General features: G+C 43.7%; 1 protein-coding gene across 1 annotated transcript in view; it reads right to left on the bottom strand.

Moving 5' to 3' along the window:
* SNTB1 (syntrophin beta 1) overlaps window positions 1-19,022 on the bottom strand; it is a 230,981-nt gene that overhangs the window by 116,044 nt on the left and 95,915 nt on the right. Inside the window, exon 2 of the mRNA XM_032316662.1 lies at window positions 16,565-16,784. Within this exon, the coding sequence (XP_032172553.1) occupies window positions 16,565-16,784 (220 nt within the window). The remainder of the gene's footprint in view (window positions 1-16,564; window positions 16,785-19,022) is intronic.

A 19,022-nucleotide genomic window follows, 5' to 3' on the forward strand; every position in this document is an offset into this window, starting at 1 on the left:
AAGCTCATCTGCCTGAAAATAAGAGACTGGTAGAGGTGAGGGTAAATAAGAGAATAGAGCATTTTCAAGTCTTTTCTTCATTTATCAAAAATCGGTGGTCTTGGCCAATATTTCAAATGTAAGCCGTTATAATCTAGAAAGGCAGAAGAAAGGCCAGAAACAAACACACAAATCCTAGCATTTCAGCTGGGACAGAATCTGGTTATACTCTAGTGGCATCTACTTTTGCTGAAACCAACAGAGGCGAGACTTCCTTTTGGACAAAGGTATTCTCTAAACTCAAAGGGAAAGAGCATTATCCACAGATAATAACAGTTCCCAAAGCAACACCTCTAACCGCAGTAACACAGCATGCTTTTCACATGTTCTTAGTGTGAAAAGGCCGAGTCGTCCTTTATCAGGTACCTCTAGGTCATGTTCACTCACCTGGATAATGTCAACTAACAAAGAAGCCATATGATTGCTTTTAGACTCTACATTAAAAACTATATAATGTGGGGGGAAAACTATACAAAGTGAGAAAGAGAGGGGGAAATTTTTCATTTACTAACAACACCCAGCTGCATGAGAATTACTGTTATCTCCCAGTAAATATCAGCTTGACTGAGTTGTCTGGACATTTCCATGATGACCATATTGGTCACAAGAGGTTTTCACTGTGGTGTCAGACTGGCTGAAATCTCAGTCATCTAACATAACCAACGTTTATGAAAATAACATGTTCATCCCCTGACGTGAGTGGGGTGGGGATCTGCTCCAGTAGGTCACTCAGGACGCCCGGCGTAAGGAAACGCCGCCATTTCAAAGCTGCAGCTCCAAGAGCACATGTGCCCATCAGGGCCTCACCCAAAAGCACACACATCATTTCTGCTCATGTTTCATTAGCCAGATTTCGTCACAAGGCCCAACACAGCTACAGGAAGACTGGGAAACTCTGTGGGAACAAAAGGACTATTCTCTGCCACAGCAACCTATTTCCCAAACTCAACAAAACCGATGCAGTAGGAGAGGTACTATCTTTGCCACAATTCCTCCAACCATATCAAGGTGCAAAGTCTCCTTTAAGCTCTTATTTTGAGTCTTGGCGGGGGAAGGAAGAGAATTAGCCTTTCTTGAGCTCCTACCATGTAACCAAGGCTGTGTAACGGGTACTGTGAGTTGGCTAACTCAACCTCATTGTACCCTCTTTAGAATGTAGAATTCTAAAGTAAGTAAACAAATAAATAAATAACTCATGTTCCCAGATTCCCTTTTAGGGAAGGTTTTGTAAATATAATAGACCACATATTATTATATATATAATAAAAATTGCGAGCTCCTCCAGCAACTTTCTGAGAACTCTTTTCTGAGAACTCAGCATCCTGGGTGTCACGAGATAATCCCAAAATGCCAATTCCCTTATCCCAGTTCCCTGATTCCTGGATCACTCCCCTGGTCCTGCATCATTTTAAGGGTTCCAATGGCAACCTCCTAGTTCTCTACTTTCCTGATTGTATCAGTTTTAGAGACTCTTGGGGGTCATTAATGGAGACCTAGTCTAAGGCCTTCCCATTTTTTGCAAGCAACTAATTCCTTAAATACATTTCTGCTTAAGTCACCTAGAACGGTCTCTTGTTTCTTTCATGGCAACCTGACGGATGACATTTACCACATTTTTTTTTTTAAAGATTTTATTTATTTACTTGACACAGAGAGAGAGATCACAAGTAGGCAAAGAGGCAGGCGGGGGTGGGGAGCAGGCTCCCTGGTGAGCAGAGAGCCTGATATGGGGCTCAATCCCAGGACCCTGAGATCATGACCTGAGCCAAAGGCAGAGGCCTAACTCACTGAGCCACCCAGGCGCCCCCATTTACCACATATTATTATATATATAATAAAAATTGCGAGCTCCTCCAGCAACTTCCTGAGAACTCTTAAATGTTGAAATGAATAAACCTGTACTTTTAGGGAATCTAGGTTTGAGCGCAAATAACTGCAGGCATAAATTTGTTTTAAATCTCACATTATAGCTTTACAATGCATGGGAATGAACTCTGTAATAAACTCTGTTCTCCCAAAATTCACAGGGTAATTCACGTTCCCGGAAGTACACCTTTCGGTTCAGTGGCTTTACATATTCCCCGATTTAACCAACCTTATCCAAGATGGTATACACTCCTCATCTTTTCAAAAAATACATTGTATTTATTTATTTGACAGAGACAGCGAGAAAAGGAACACAAGCAAAGGGAGTGGGAGAGGGAAAAGCAGGCTTCCTGCTGAGCAGGGAGCCCGATGCGGGGCTCGATCCCAGGACCCTGGGATCATGACCTGAGCTGAAGGCAGACGCTTAATGACTGAGCCACTCAGGCACCCCTACACCCCTCATCTTGAGCACATCTAATCTGTGTAAAAATTCTAAAAAGTGGCCCTTACTATGCTTTCATTATTTTATTATTTACAGATGGATTCACTGGGGCTTATAGGGTTAAAATTAGGTGTCCAAGATCACAAACAGCCAGGATTTAAACCTAGGTCTTTCAGTTTTCAAAGCCACGAGCTCTTTCCACTGCAACACGCAGACTTCTAAGAGAGCTACAGTTCATTAGTTTTCAGCCACTCCAAACACTGGTTTATAAATGGTTTGGTTAGTTCACTTAGCTCAGGACTGGTATTACTAGTTAGCTCTTCTCTCTTTTCCAAGACCTCAAAAGCTATAAGCATCTGTCTCAAAATGGTGTACTTCCCATTTTAAGAAGGATTAAAAAGAAAACATGGATGGAACACAGCAGAAAGATCGTAGAACTGGAACAAAAAAATGACTGAAACCCATGTTCTCCATTGCTGGTCACCCACGGACAGTATTATTCTAACTCTGGGCACTATACCTCATGGTAATAGACTCGTGAAGCCTGGAAGCCCCGTAGCAACTGAAGTCAACAGGATTCTGAGAGGACTACGGCATCAAGAGAAATGTTGCTTCCAATTCCTACGCTGGCTCATGCTCGCACACGCTGTTCTATCTGTCCCTCTCCTTCTCTGTGTATCTGACTGCAGGCTGGTGAATTCTGCCATCAAGGCTTACTGGAGTATTTCTAAAAAACTGTGTGGCCGTGGTAAAATTCCACCCCTGCTTAGTGATTCAAACCCTGTCTCCGTCTTTCCTGGAGAAATTAAAGATACTATTTGCAAATTGACCCACTTCTTCAAGCTGCCAGCTCCTACGGCTGCGGCATCAGACAGAGAAACGTATAAAGTCACAGTGTGGTTTTCATCTGTCCCAACAGCTGTCGTATACTTTTCAACTCAGTATTCTACCCAGGGTTTTCCCGGCACTTAATAAAACTATCTAAAAAAAATGCTTAACGCATCTTGCTGCCACTGAAAGAATCCTTTGGTGATCTTTTGAGAAATGGAGATTTCTAGAATAAAAGAGGTAAACGGAAAGAGGTTGCCATTTGCTAAGTGCCTACTTCAGTCTAAGACATTAGGTACGTACCTTAAAACGGTACATACATAGAAACACTATCTCCCTAATTTTATATATTTAAAAAATTCAAAGAAGGTACGTAAATTGACCAAAGTCATGCAGATAATTTATAGAAGAGCTAGCAGGGAAACTCAGACTGGCCTGGCCTGAAAGTCAATCATCTCCAGATTGCATAACACATCCCACAAAAAATATTGCCAGAGAAAACCAGCTCTCAGAATTCTAACGGCCGGATCTAGTGTTTTGTTTCCAGGTAACATGAGGAAACATCTTCTGATTGCCTGAATATTTAACAGTACAGGAAACAAAAACAAATTGCACTATTTGGCCTTTCCTGTGTGTTTCATAACAGAGGTGGAGGAGAGGGTTTTATTCTAAGGGGAAGAAAGGCACCACATTCCAGCCGCAAGTGTGTCTCTTCAGGGTAAATGATCTGGCATTTTAGATGAGAGAAAATTAACATGAAAAGGATTTTGCAGTCTTCACGCCACTGATCAACAGTTACGGCACAAACAACAGTTCCTCACATCTCCGTCTGTCTATGGCAGTGTCACTGTTAAAGCCGGCTTGGTGCAGGGACTGCAGCACTCCTACCCCCATTCCCCAGCTTTGTCCTAAAGGGGACACTCCCACTGCACGTCTGCTTTCCGAGGAGAGGACGGCCATCCATCAGGAAAGCCATTCATTTCTCGGCTAAGGCGCCCTGACCACGTCTTGCCGCCGGGCCCATCCTCAGCTCCCGCCTGGAATGAAGTCAACAGGCTTTTTTCCTGAGCATCACTGGCCTAAAAGAAATCTCGATCCGGGCGGTGGGTGGCTCAGTCGGTTAAGCGTCTGCCTTTGGCTCAGGTCATGATCCTAAGATCCAGGGATGGAATCTCCTGGTTGGGCTCCCTGCTCAGCAGAGAGCCTGCTTCTCCCTCTCCCACTGCCCCCTTTGCTGCTGTGCTCTTTCTCTTTCTCTCTCTCTCTCAAATAAATAAAATCTTAAAAAAGAAAATCTTAATCAAAACTTAGAAGAAGCATAGCACCTTTTTATGTAGCAGCACCTTGTAAATAAGGATTTGGGGCTGTCCGAGATGTTTTTATCCAACAAGGTCAGGAAGTGAAGTGTTTGATTAAACTACCTTTTTCTCAGAACTAGTTATCATTTGTTGCATATACATTAGACCCATTCTCTGAGTAAATATGCTTCTTGTGATTTTAGTTTTTCTGTTTTTTGCCTCCTCCAGATTTGTTCTCTGCTCTTGTTTGCCTTGCTCAGTGCAGTAAGTACAGCTCCACCCAGCATGTGTCTGGGCAGACACATGTCTACACATGTCTACTCTGGTGTCCAGTTGTACGTAGCCAATCAGAAGCACCAAGAGGAGATGCTAGGGCAGGAGGGGGTTAGATTAGGGATACAGCCATGCCCCGAACCCTCCCTGGGTCTCGGTGCACCTCTCAGGGTTCCAGGCCTCACCAGGTGGCAGGAATTTCTCTCTCTGCTCTGGCCCCAGGGCAGAAGCAGAGTCCCGTGGTGGCTGAGCCCTGGGTGTGTCTCCATGTGTCCTTGGTTCCGCTAATACAACCTGCCCTTCTGGAAATGGTCCCTTCACCAAACACTCTTCAGTTAACCTTTCAGGAGTGACACCAGCCACCCTGCCTAGCATCACTGCAATTGCCATTCTGTATTTACTGAGGGACTCCTCCATACTGTTCTAAGAACGGGGGCAAGTACAGAAGAAATGCAGGGCACGCTGCTCCTCTCACCGTGCTGGAGAATCCAGGCAGGGACATAAGACCATCAAAAGACAGTCAGACTCTGACTCTGAATCAAGGCAGTATCTCCAAAAGCTGAAACTTGTCCTGTGCTTCTAGCGACTCCCACCCTCCACCACAGCACACCTGTCCTTGGTCCCTCCACTGAACGCCAGTGTAAGCACCTAGCAGTAGGACTCAGGGATGACTGACCATAGCCCTATGTCCACAGGTGACAGAGCAAAACTACTTCTGGACTTCTTTTGCCTCATGCCTTGAAGCCCATTTTTTTAAATTTATTTTTTATTTTCAGCGTAACAGTATTCATTATTTTTGCCCCACACCCAGTGCTCCATGTAATCCGTGCCCTCTATAATACCCACCACCTGGTACCCCGACCTCTCACCCCCGCCCCCTCAAACCCTCAGATTGTTTTTCAGAGTCCATAGTCTCTCATGGTTCACCTCCCCTTCTAATTTCCCTCAACTCCCTTCTCCTCTCCATCTCCCCTTGACCTCCGTGCTATTTGTTATGCTCCACAAATAAGTGAAACCATATGATAATTGACTTATTTCACTCAGCATAATCTCTTCCAGTCCCGTCCATGTTGCTACAAAAGTTGGGTATTGGTCCTTTCTGATGGAGGCAATACTCCATAGTGTATATGGACCACATCTTCCTTATCCATTCGTCCGTTCAAGGGCATCTTGGTTCTTTCCACAGTTTGGCGACCATGGCCATTGCTGCTATAAACATTGGGGTACAGATGGCCCTTCTTTTCACTACATCTGTATCTTGGGGGTAAATACCCAGTAGTGCAATGGCAGGGTCATAGGGAAGTTCTATTTTTAATTTCTTGAGGAATCTCCACACTGTTCTCCAAAGAGGCTGCACCAACTTGCATTCCATTTTATCAGGAACTCCTGCAGATTTTGGTCCTTAAAATCTCTCTAATTCATCCAACTTCTCTGTAGTGCTCCTGCTCTGCTCTAGTACCGGGCGGGATGATGTCTCACCTCCATTTCTGCAGTAGCCCTCTGACTGCTCCCCCAGCCTCAGTCTCCCGTCTAACATAGAATGGCTTAGCTCTGATCATGACCATGTCCACAGACACTAGACACATTCTTCCCATGGAGTGCTCCAAAGAGATGGAACTTCCAGTTCTTAAACAGCGCTATGCGTTTTCTTGCCTCGGTGCCTCGACTTATTACTATCTCTGTTGCCAAGAATACCCTCTCTGTCTGCCATCCCCAATTTTATTATTTACTCTCAGCACCAGACATCACTTCCTCTGACAATCGCACCCGCCACCCGCCTCCAGAAACAGAACTTTGGATTAGGTAGTGTGCCCGTGAAGGAGCTTCTAGAACCTCCTTCCTCCTGCCTCGCCTTTTAGGGTCTGTTCTGTAACTGCCTGCTTGTCTGCACACATTCCACCCCCTCTCCCAACACTAAGGTGAGTCAGGGCAAGCACTCTGCCACTGCGGCAGCTCAGGACCTAGCTAGCCCAAACCCCGAAGGGTCAAGACTGTCCATCAAAATGTTGAAATTTAAGAAAATGAAAGAAATCTCAACCAGGCTGGATGTCGCAGCAATGTGAAAATTCCTATCCTAGTATTGTTTAGGAGCAAAGAAGGCACCTGTCAACAGACACAGGAAATGTATGCCTAAGTAGATATTGTCTAATTGTATCTATGCTTCTCTGTGCCCCCAAACCATCCACGCTGAGGTAAGTAAAATTACATGTGCGAGCTGAGGAAGGAGGGGAGGGCTTGCTCTGTGGGTCCCCCTCTCACCCTCTTGTACCCATCCCACGGCAGGTGATACCTGATGAATGGAAGATGCCTGCATTAGAGCACTGGGCTATTTTCAGAGGCTTCATTATCTCAGCTGGAAAATCCTGGGGCAGCTTTTTGTAAACCAAATGGAGTTCAATTAATGTATCCAGAGCAAAGGATCAAGACCTAAATATTGAGAGTCAACATTAGCAAAAGTCTCTCAGCTCCCAGATGGTCAACTTCAACCTCCTGAAATGCTCTTAGAAGAGGGGAAACTGAGATTTTCCTGGAATGGTGCTTTGAGGCACGGGAAAGAACTAAAATGAACTCATCTTATTGGGTATTGATGAAATCATGGAACCATGGTTGGTAAGCATTCTCCTCAACTCCTTTTCTCAAGGCTACCCAAAAATAGTTAAATGCCCCCTTTTACTAGCTTACCATTGCCAGGGAAACCTTACTAATTTATCTCCCACTGATTAAAAATATATGATAATTAGGATGAATACTCAAGTTTATCTATGGAGGGAACAGATTTTCTTAAAAATAACAAGGCTAGGAAAATGTTTTTTAAGCTCATTAAAATGAACCTTTTGTGCACTCTGTTGTATACAAAGATGCAAATCATGCAAGGGTTCTTTTGGGAGGGAAACACAGTGACTTGGCCATTCGTGTTCATCGCCACTCCCTTAAAAGACCCCAGTAAAATATATCTAAGCCCAAGAGAATGAGTGCTCATCACGTGTCTGGAGGGCAGATAGCAATGGATCAGACAGTGTCTGAGGACAGACAGCCCAGTGATCAATTGCAGAGTGAAAAAAGAGCCAAGAACATTACAATCTAAAGGGCTTGTATTCTCTGTAGAATTCTAGAGAAGTGTGAGCTCCTGGCTCTGGACACCTGCAGAGGCTTGGAACCTTCTGAGAGAAAGAGAGAGTTAAGGGTGATGCAGGTCTAGAAACAAGGTCCCATGTGAGGTCTGCAAGCTGAGTGATGGGGCTCTCAGAAAGCTTTCAACCAGGTGTTCTCCTGGTTGGACCCACCCAAAGACTGGATAATTCTCGAAAGTAATTCAATGGACCCAGACCAAAGTTCCAAACACCAACATCTGCAGAATTGAAAGAGGTCTCTTGGTAAAGCTGACTTGCCAAACAGTAACTGTATAAGAATTTACACCAACAGATGATTCCTCCCCCGCCGCCCCACAGAGGTTCCAATAGGTTTCTTCATCCCTCAGTGTAAAAAAAGAGCAGATAGCAAAGGATCACCAAACACCTGAGGAAAACTCCAGCAGGTCTGATGAAGATCCAAACAGATCCAAAAAAAAAAAAAATACTAACAACAGGAGAGACAACGAGCACAAAGAAAACAAAGCTAATGAACCGTCTTCAACACGTAAGAAGAAAATACAATATCCCTAAGAACAAAATTCCTTTAAAAAGGAACACCCAGAGAATAATAAGCTAAAACATAATAGCTGAAATTTAAACACACCGTGTTCATGGGAAAGGTCCCCAAAATATAGTTAAAAAAAAAAAAAGTGACAGAGGTAAGAGAGAAAGAAACAGACTTAGAAAATCAATCCAGGAGGTCATCTTTGCAACAGGGGACGCAGGGAAAAAGAAAACCGAGCAGGACATTGCCAAATACATAATATGAAAAAATCTCTGAGACCTCAGATATGTGTCTCGTGATTAGTTTACAAACAGGTTTCAAAAAGAATGATAAACACCCGTTGTTTTTTAATAATAAATCTTTTAGACCTATTTGATTTTTTAAACTGTCTTTATTGTTTTAATAACATTTCAACTGTAATTTAAAATAACTTTTGAGGGCGCCTGGGTGACTCAGTCAGTTAAGTGTCTGCCTTTGTCTCAGGGCATGATCTCAGGGTCTTGGGATCCAGTCCTGCATCGGGCTCCTTGCTCATTGGAGACCCTGCTTCTCCCTCTGCCTGCTGCTCCCCCTACTTGTGCTTTCTCTCTCTCTCTGAGAAATAAACAAATAAAATCTTTAAAAATAAAATAAAGTAACTTTTGAAAAGGAGTATCTTTTCTATTTTCTTAGGACTATTGTGAATGCTAAAGCCATGTCCCCTTACTTTGCCTAACTATGTATACTTAAAAAAGAACACAACTATTTAGGACATTTCCTTTTTCAGATGTTTTACTAATTCAGCCCTACCTCTCTGAACTTCCCCTTCCCAACCACCTTTAAGCAAACTGTTGAACTTATTACTATGTATTTCACTTCCTGAATTTCTCAAAAGCAGAATGTGAGCACGGTTGCATCAAACACAAAGGTCATCTCTCTTTTTATGTGTACCCTTCTAGAGGAATAAAAAGATTTCATTTTATTTCAGTGGTTGTCTAGGTAAGAAGCAAGAAGAGATAGATGATAGATATGTAATAAAGGCTGTAGTAGATAGAGGTGACAGACAGTCAGACAGAGAGAGGGACAGAGGTAAGAGACAGAGACAGACAGATGAATAAGCATAACCAAAACTGTGCTCTTGGTGGTGGAGAGAAGTCAGCACTTTCTAATAAAAGTGGTAGATCATTCAAAAGATAATATTCATGGGTTTTTTTGTTTGTTTGATTTTAGTTTTATACATGATTGTAAAAGTTTAACCTAGACATGTGAGGAAGCTTCCAGGTCCATGGTGGCCTACACAAATTCAGAAATCCTTTTGCTGTGAACACCTGGATATACTAGGTAAGATGTAATAAGAAAAGTTTGCTTGTTTGGGCTTTAATGTACTACCGAGCTTGCGAAAAAAGAAAAGGAAACCCTCAGATGTCAATCAAAAAGGAGATAGGTGGGTAGGTGGATGGGAAGGCACTCACAACAACAGTGGTGGGTATTATTCAAGTTGATCATAAGGCATTCTTAGAAAGTAGAGTGGAGTGGGGTCATGGCAGGTAGTGGGTCAGTAGTGGGAGGCGCTGAGGACTTGGAGTTCAATACATACATGACAGTTAAGGGTCTGTGAGCCCATGACTTGGGAAACTGGAATGAGTTTCCTGCAGAGAACCAGAAATCCCAAAAGGATAAAAATCTCTGTGAAAGAATGTCTTACAAAATAATCTCTGCTCAACAGTTTGGGGAAGTGACCTGGAAACTCCTTTCTTCTGGGGGAAAACAAAACAAAACCCTTCTTCCTCCCCTTGTATCCAGGACGGAGGTATTCTGATTTAAAGTTGCATTCATGGGGTGCCTGGGTGGCTCAGTGGGTTAAGCCTCTGCCTTCAGCTCAGGTCATGATCTCGGGGTCCTGGGATCGAGTCCTGCATGGGGCTCTCTGCGAGGCGGGGAGCCTGCTTCCTCCTCTCTCTTTCTCTCTCTGCCTGCCTCTCTGCTTACTTGTGATCTCTCTCTGTTAAATGAATAAAATCTTAAAAAAAAAAAAAAAAAGAAAGAAAGAAAGAAAAAAGAAAGTTGCATTCATGGCACAGTTATGCTGCCTGGAATTAGGGGGATGTCTACACTGGCACCAAATCGTCAAAACAGTTAAACATGGTCAGCTTAGCAAGCATACTGTATACATAAGGAAGCCAGAAATCAGAGAGATTTGGTAATTTATCTAAAGTGAAAGGACCAAGTGACAGAGCTGGGATTCAAACTCCTCTCTTCTAACCTCAACTCCAGAATTTTATTCACTGATATTAGCAGGTGGTTAATTTGGGCCTCTGTTTTAGACACTAAAACTGTGTCCACTGACCATAGTGCCACTGTAAATCGATTTTATATTTTCCCTTTGCAAAATGCAAAATGCAATGCCATCATGGTACACTGGCAATACTTTCCATTATGAGTCCACCATGGTCTGTCCATCTGAGAAAACAGAACCAAGAAAGTACACACTGCATGAGCCTCTTAAGAGAAGCCCTTTTCACAACTAAGGATTTACTGTGGAGAGGAGATGGAGAGGAGAATTGTGTGAATCTTCCTCATTCCCAGATGGACTAACAGAGGGGCCTTTTCAATAGTATTCCAAGTTTAAAGAGTATGGTTGAAAACTTGACATAAGCTTTGGGTGAGGGAGACAATACAGCACTCCCAAACACTGGGAAAAGGAGGAAATAAGGCTAAAATGGTAAAATGATTACTCTTTTCTGGTGGTCGCCAAAAGACCATGTCTTTACAAATGTGAACTAAAGCACTCAGGATTATCTAAGACTCAGAATAAAGTGATACGGGAGCAATGCTGGGGAGTCAAGAGTAGAAAGCAATTTAATTTGATGAGCAAAAATGAAATCCAAAATTCTGATCCCCATCAGGAATCAAACCGGGTGACCACAAGGGGAGGGGGGCATCTACCTGGGGAGTCCCGTGCCCTTAGGAACAGCCCAAAGGAGATTGGGGGGGGGGGGTCTCGTTAATATAGTAATTTCCATAATGGCCACCTTGGCAAGGCTCTCCTGATCCCAGGAGGAGTGGCTTCCAGCTTCCTTGTCTAAAATACGCTTTTTTTAAAAGATTTTCTTTATTTACTTGAGAGAGTGAGAGAGAGAGAGCATGAGAGGGGAGAGGGCCAGGGGGAGAAGCAGACTCCCTGCTGAGCAAGGAACCGGATGCGGGACTCGATCCTGGGACTCCAGGATCATGACCTGAGCTGAAGGCAGTCGCTTAATCAACTGAGCCACCCAGGTGCCCTAAAATACACTTCTTAAGGTCTGTTAGCATCTCTTGTATTGATAACCTTGGTGACAAATTTAATTTCTTGAATGGAGAGAATGCATTGCTTAGGCTGCCTTGAAAGTCCAGACTGGTTTTATTACTTGAACAAAATTCACTAATGGGTTTTTCTGGTTTATTTAAGTTTGCTGAGCCTGGCAGAATAGAAATGCATTTTTTTCTTTTAAAGATTTTATTTATTTATTTGACAGACAGAGATCCCAAGTAGGCAGAGAGGCAGGCAGAGAGAGAGGAGGAAGCAGGCTCCCTGCTGAGCAGAGAGCCCGATGAGGGGCTTGACGTGGGGCTTGATCCCAGGATACTGGGATCACGACCTGAGCCAAAGGCAGAGGCTTTAGCCCACTGAGCCAACCAGGCACCCCTAGAAATGCATTTTTATTTGTTCTTTTATTCTCAAGGTTATTTAATGGAAGTTTTTTTTTTTTTCTTTTAAAGTTTGAGAAGATAAGAATACTGAAAATGGACAGGTGAATCTGCCATTTATCATTAACATATATTTTTGAAAGCCTGCTTTGTATCAAGCAATGCTCTAGAAAGCTGAGATTTTAAAATGGTAACAAGGGTGTTCCAGACCTCAAGGGTCTTAATGACTTTAAGATCTAGGTAGGTACATAAGAAAAAAATCTCAAGTCATTATAAAGGGTGACACGATAGATCTACACACAAGGTAGAGTGGGACCAGTGCCTTACCTATGCTGAATTTTAAAAGGTGACTAGGAAATGTCAGGGAAGTGAATTATTTAAGGGTGACTGGGACATAAATGATGACATGGGTAGAACTGGACACTTAGGGAAGATCTAGATCCTTATAAGGTTTTTATGTAATACTGTAGAGTTTTGAGATTAGTGAAGGGGACATGGTAGAGGATGGGGAAGAGGCAAGTTAGAAAGGAAGTGCCTTGTAGGGAATAGGTCCAAAGAATCTACAGAACGGGGGATATAGCCCTGGACTAGGGGAGCAAAGAGCTCAATATGAACAACGAGGTACTTATGAAGCAGAATTTTTTAAAAAGTGTTGTAATCATTGACAACCACTAGCAGTGGCATATTTTTGTGGATTCGGTGCCTGCTGGGTAACCTTTTCCATAGAAAGAGCAGCAATCCTGCCTGCTGTTCTATGGCTGTTGCTATTTGGGAAATTGAACATTGGAGTTTTTAATGCAAACTCTAAGTAGCTGTGTGTCACCAGCCAAGGGAATTAGCCCCAAGATGCTGTGGCATTTGTCATCAGCGCTCAGGTTTTAGCATCCAGGAGCCCATTAAGCCCTGGCTATTGTCCCTATGGTTCAGGAGAGCCGTTCTGCCAGGTGCTGAAGTCACAGGGAACTAGGGTATCATGACTAAGAACCCAGGCTTCCTGTTGGAACCCTAGACCTACCGTCTGTTTCAGCTCTCATTTCTGAACTAAATTTCACTGTCTATAAAATAGAGATTAGAGTACCTACAACCCAGGGTCATTACTTAGACTGAATGAGATAGTTGCTTAAATTCACACATAAGTGGTAGAACCCCGATTCCTTCGTGGATCTAGCTGATGCAGAGTCAACTCTCCCTTTCTCCTTCTTTCTCTTTCATGGTTAACATATGCATTATTTTCAGCTTTTAAGAAATGTTACAATTTCAGTTTCTATCTCTCCTTTGACCCAAGAGATATTTCACAAAGAGCTTTTAAAAATCCAAGAAGAAAGGCTTTCTGTGCCTTGGTTTTGCAAATAATTTTCTCCTTTGATTCCACTATCCTCAGAGAATGCTGTTTATGGTATTCCAACTCAGGAGATTTATTGCATTTTTTGGTGAGCTAATCTATAGTTAATTTCATCAATGGTCTATCTGGGATTTGAAAGGAAAATGTATTCTTTGTTATCAGTGCACAAAGTTTGTGATGTATCCCTATCTCCCTTATTAATTATGTTGTTTGGGTCTTTTGTATCTTCACTGACCTTCTGTCCACTTGGATGGAGAGTGTGTTGAATTACCTGCTATTAGTACATTTCTATTTCGTCTCGCATCTTCTACAGTTTCCGCTGCAAAGGCCACTGCTGGGTTATTTGGTGCGCATTCACAAGTGGTCAATGTTCCTCGTGCACCCTGGCCTTTAGCAGCAACCTGTCCTTTGTCCTGTTTCATGCTTTCAGTCTGCATTTTACCTTATCATGTTTCCAGATCAAAACCGGTACCATTGGTCAGCGCTGTTAGTTTGCATTTACCTTGTACGCTTTGCCCATCTCTTTGGTTTTTGCCTTTTAAAACCACTTTGTGCTAGGTTTGTCCTGGGCTCAGCCCCGAGTCGGGGTTTGCAGAGTCTGCCTTGTACTTGGCTCAGCATGTAACCAGAGTTCCATAAAATATTTGTTTCCTTTTTCCTTTCTTCTCTTCCTCAACCGGGGTCAAGACTCACCTAAAACCATGCTCTTTTCTCACCCGGCCCCCGGCTTAACTGAGGTATAATTAACAAAATGTTAAGATCTTTAAAGCGGACAGCATGGTGATTTGATACACACGTACACTGTCAGAGGTCAGTCTCATTATCTACAGTTCTGGGTCTGTCCGGACGCAAGTCCCCTTCGGACGCTCTGGTTTAGCTGGATTCCCGTTTTCAGTCCTGCCCTGTGGTTTTCACACCCTGGCAGGAGAGGGCCTTCCATACCTCCCATCAATGGTGGCCTTGAAGACCACGGATATACCACTTTAAAAATACATTCCTTCTTCTGGCTTAAAGATGGAAGTCTACAATGTTTGAGCCAAGACCTGATGTCTCCCAGAATATTCTTTCAAACAGAATATTCTTTCAAACACAATTCAATGCCTTAGTTATAGCATACAGTCCACAGCCTAGAAATCATTGACTTAAACTCTCTCCCCAGGCATGAATCTTTTCTACCATATTATTCCACACTTTCTAGTCTCTGCATTTTTCTGGTATTGGCAAGCTGATGCTCTCACCCACGCCACAGGCCTGAATTTGAAACCCAGGAAAACCACGTATTAGGTCTAGGATGTTTGGAACTTATATAAGAGCTGAGCCTCTGTTTTTTTTATCTACAGAATAGGGACAAAGCGAAACTCAGAGGGCCATTAAGAGGGCCAAGGGGGTCACAGATTCAAGGACTGGACAGGAGATGTGAAGAAGCAGGCAGGTAGCTAACAGAATTCGCCCCGCCCCCAACCAAGGGTACAGCAATAGGAGCGACCAGGAGAGTCCGTCCCCCTATACAAGGGAGAAGCCTCTACTGGGCTCCCGCCTGCAGCAAAATGGGCCAAATCATCTCACCAGATCTTTCGATGGTTCTAGAAAAGCAGAAATCTGGCTTTCTCATGTGGAACTTCCCAATGATTCGATGTGGTAAGTAATTCCAATTTCTTTAAAACACCGGACAGGCCATATCTGTGGGCTGGGTACACCTGTCAGCGGCCACGTGGCAGCCTCTAGGCTGAAGTAATTAGCGTAATGCCCAGCACGAGATAGGTACTTGGTAAATTATGAATGCACCAGATCTTAGACACCTTAGACATCAGACTCTTGGAAGAAAGGACTTGTCTGATTGGGTAGCCTGGAGACCAGGAAAGATCAGGCCCCGAGTGAACAGAACATCCAGCTGCAGGCCCAGGACATCAGCAGAAACCGGGCAGGACAAAACAGAGAGCAGGTTGGAGTAGCTTATGGCAGAATTCAGCTGAATCCTTTCCAGTCTGCCTGCTCTGACTCCTCTTGGGCTGACACTCCCCTCTCTCTCCTGCAACCGCAGCTCTGATCCCCGGGCAGACCTAACTGGTATGGGAGAGGAGCAGGCTAGATCCTGCAGCCGCTGGAGTCAGAAAGGCTAGCGGCTTCCTTCGAGCGAGCTTATTAGGAAGAGAGCAAAAAAAAAAGCTCTGAGCTCTGAGCCAAGGAGGTAACTTCCTCTCCCTATTCCCTTTGGCTTTTCCCCATCAGCGACTCAGAACAGAGCCAACTACATCCTGCTCGGGTGGGTTGCAGCTGTCCCACACATGTTACAAATAAGGGCCAGTGGAGCTGTCCCTATTTTTAGCACTTGAATGCGGATGCCAAGAGCTCCAAGATTCCCCATTCGCTGGCTCAATGCCGCTCCCTCTCCTCCACATAGCTCTTATTTTTCCTCTCAGATAGATGTTTTCTTGTTCCAAGGAGCTAAAGTAAGATATCTAGGGGAACAGGGACCCCAAATATTTGCTTGTCTCGCTAAACTTTTTATAATCACCACAAACTAGGTGATGTATCTCTCCCATGGTGTGAGAAATCATGTGCGGACTTCGAGAAACATCACTCCAGGGTTGGATCAAAGCCACTCCTTTTTCTCTCTTGAGCAAAAGAGAGGTTTAGAGCAGAAAACGGCATTAAGGATCCTCTCATGGAAACTTCTGAGTACGCAGCTGAGGGCACCGAGGTCCGGGGGGCTGACGCGCTTACTACTACCCGATATTAATAATAAATATTATTACCTCATATTCGTGAAGGTTTTCCTGCACTAAGCACTTCACATGGATTTCTGGCTCAGTGAGGTATCTATTTCAACGATTCCCATTTTACAGATGACAAAACAGGGTTACTGGTTTGCCAAACTGGCCCAAAGTCACCTACACTAGCAACCAGGGAAGACCAACTTAGGATCCTGACTCCAATTCTTAACTCTTCCCAGAAGCAGAGCTCAGCACAAGATGAGTCAGGAGGATAAAAGGAAGGACGGAGGGCGGAGGAAGAGGGCGAGGCCGGCCGCGGCTTCAACATACACGTGATCTCGGGGGGCCCTTCCAGGCTTTTCTCTGGGACCTGCTGAGTGTTTGGCGCACACGAGCACGGCCCTCACACCCTCAGCGGCCGCCCCGTGGCTGAGACCCAGAGACCCCTGGCCTTCTTTACCTGTTCTCAGGGTCAGCAGAGGCCAGACTCCGGGTGACAAAGCACATCTTGAGGGGGATGTTCTTCCGATCTCTGTGGAAGGAGCAGGGCTGGGCGGCCGACAGGGCGTCCGAGGACCCGGCCCCGAGGCGGGGGGATTCGGGCGGAGGCGTTTCCCAGCCAATCTCCGACACCGGGGAGCCCTTCTTCACATAGGGGGTGGCTTCTCGCATGTATTTCACTGCAAGGAAACGGACAACAACGGTGCTTTTAAAGTGCGTCAGGGGGAATTTCTGGAAAGTCTGATTGTGTTGCTGAAACTTGCATTAGACGAGCTCCTGATGCCCAACCTCTTAATTTCTGAACAAGACTCACAAGTTCTTTTCCTCTCAAAACAATTTTTCTGTTATTTAAATTCTATACCAAAGTGGTATTTATTTATTTATTTATTTTTAAAAGATTTTATTCATTTATTTAACAGAGAGGGATCACAAGTAGGCAGAGAGAGAGAGAGAGAGAGGTGGGGGGAAGCAGACTCCCCTGCCGAGCAGAGAGCCCGATGCGGGACTCGATCCCCGGACCCTGAGATCATGACCTGAGCCGAAGGCTGAGGCTTAACCCACTGAGCCACCCAGCTCCCCGCAAAGTGGTATTTAGGACTTGCTATTACAATGAGCTGAACTTGAGAATTAATTTCAGCTTTTTTCAATGATGGCAACTTTTATCTTTTCTGACTTTAAGATGCATTCTGGTGAAGAGGCTGAAAGACAAGTGGAGGAGAAGAGGAGGAGAAAGCATAGGGCTTAAAGACACGTAATTGTTCCATACAGAAGCAGGGGTTCTGGTCACCATGTTCTCTAACCACGCCCCTATTCAGAATTAAGAACAGGCTTTTCAAGTTAAGGGTGCTGAGAAAACATATATGCAAAGAAACAAACAAATGAACAACAACAAAAAAACCCTCACATAAAAGGATACTTATTTTGCATGGAAAAAACTTGAAAGAGCAAAAATACCTTCTGTAAGAGCTGAAAACTAGGGCCAACCTAAATGTCCATCATAAAAATAATAAATTGTAAGACATCTATAGTCATTTTTACAAATGAGATAGATTTAGATGTGTTGATGAAGAAAGACCTACAAGATCTATTATTAGTTTAAAAATGGTAGAGAGAAGTGCACATACTGTAATCTTTTGGATCTAAATCATACATTCATAGGCTAGCATATATACAACCATTTCCGGATAGGAACATAAGAATATGTTAACAGCAGTTAGCTCTTGGGAGTGGAAATAAAAGCCAAGCTGATGGAAAGATAGACTTTACTATTCACTTATTAACCCATTTATACTGTTTTTATGTTTGGCCAATATGCGCCTATTACTTCAATAAAATTTTTAAAAAACAAAAATATTTCCAGAGCTGAGTGGAGCAGACCAAAAGTCTGCTCTTTGATATGTTTCCTCGGGCTTAAGAAGTTATTTGCCTCTTCTGAATTTAAGCCTTTGGTCCTTAGATAGCTTTTGTACTGAGAGGCCAACTAGATTCTTGGAATGTGCAACAGGAACTTCCATACCCTTCTCCCTGTCGCGCACATAGTTTGGTTCTGTGCTGCTCTGCAGAGGGGAGTGTGGCTAAGTTCCTTACTGCTATCTGTTAGTACAAATGGCAGTGGACTGGAATGGGTACACACTGGAGGATATTTACTCCAGATCTTTGATGATTCAAATCCACAAACGAACACCTTTATGGGGCAAGACATGGGGCCAGGCTTATAGAGCCTACCAAAACAAGCAATAGGTAGTTTCCATCCTCAAGAACCCAAAATCATGGGTGACTCTAGTGGATGCTGCTGGGTCCCCTCTGATCCCTTCCACCAGCCTGAGCACGTTTTTCTTAGATGCTCTGTATTGGCTGAGAACAACTCTTAGCTGCCCACCTGTTCCAGAAAACAGGTGTTGACCCAACAGAAGCCAGCAAGTTTGGGAAGCTACAGAGTCACTGCTTGATCCCCCAGACAGAGGATCTGCTTCTCAGGAACCCCACCTAAGACAGGGACTTCATACAAATCCATAAACGACAGCCCAAAGCAGAATGAGCTGAGTGTTATAACAGGAATAAAGTATGCCAGAAGAACTCACAAGAAACTGAATCCAGGCGTATGAGTGACCAGTTAGGTTCACAGTGATTTAATAAAGCCAAACACACCAAGATGCAAACTATATGGACAAGTATTAGGGAACTCGACTACAGGTATCAAAAATAGCCATACTAATTCAAGACGGAGATGTCATTTAGTACCAAAACATATTTGAAAAGAAGATTTCAGGGTCTTAATATAAGTGAATATAATTCACTTAATATAAGTGAATATAAGTGCAATTAGGAGAAAACAGCTCCAAGGTCACCACAAACCTGTTAGCACAAGGTGCTGTTAGAGAAGAAGAAAGGACAGGTGTATTTTTAAAGAATATTGT

The sequence above is a fragment of the Mustela erminea genome, chromosome 16 (genome assembly GCF_009829155.1).
Source record: "Mustela erminea isolate mMusErm1 chromosome 16, mMusErm1.Pri, whole genome shotgun sequence".
Lineage (NCBI taxonomy): Eukaryota > Metazoa > Chordata > Mammalia > Carnivora > Mustelidae > Mustela > Mustela erminea.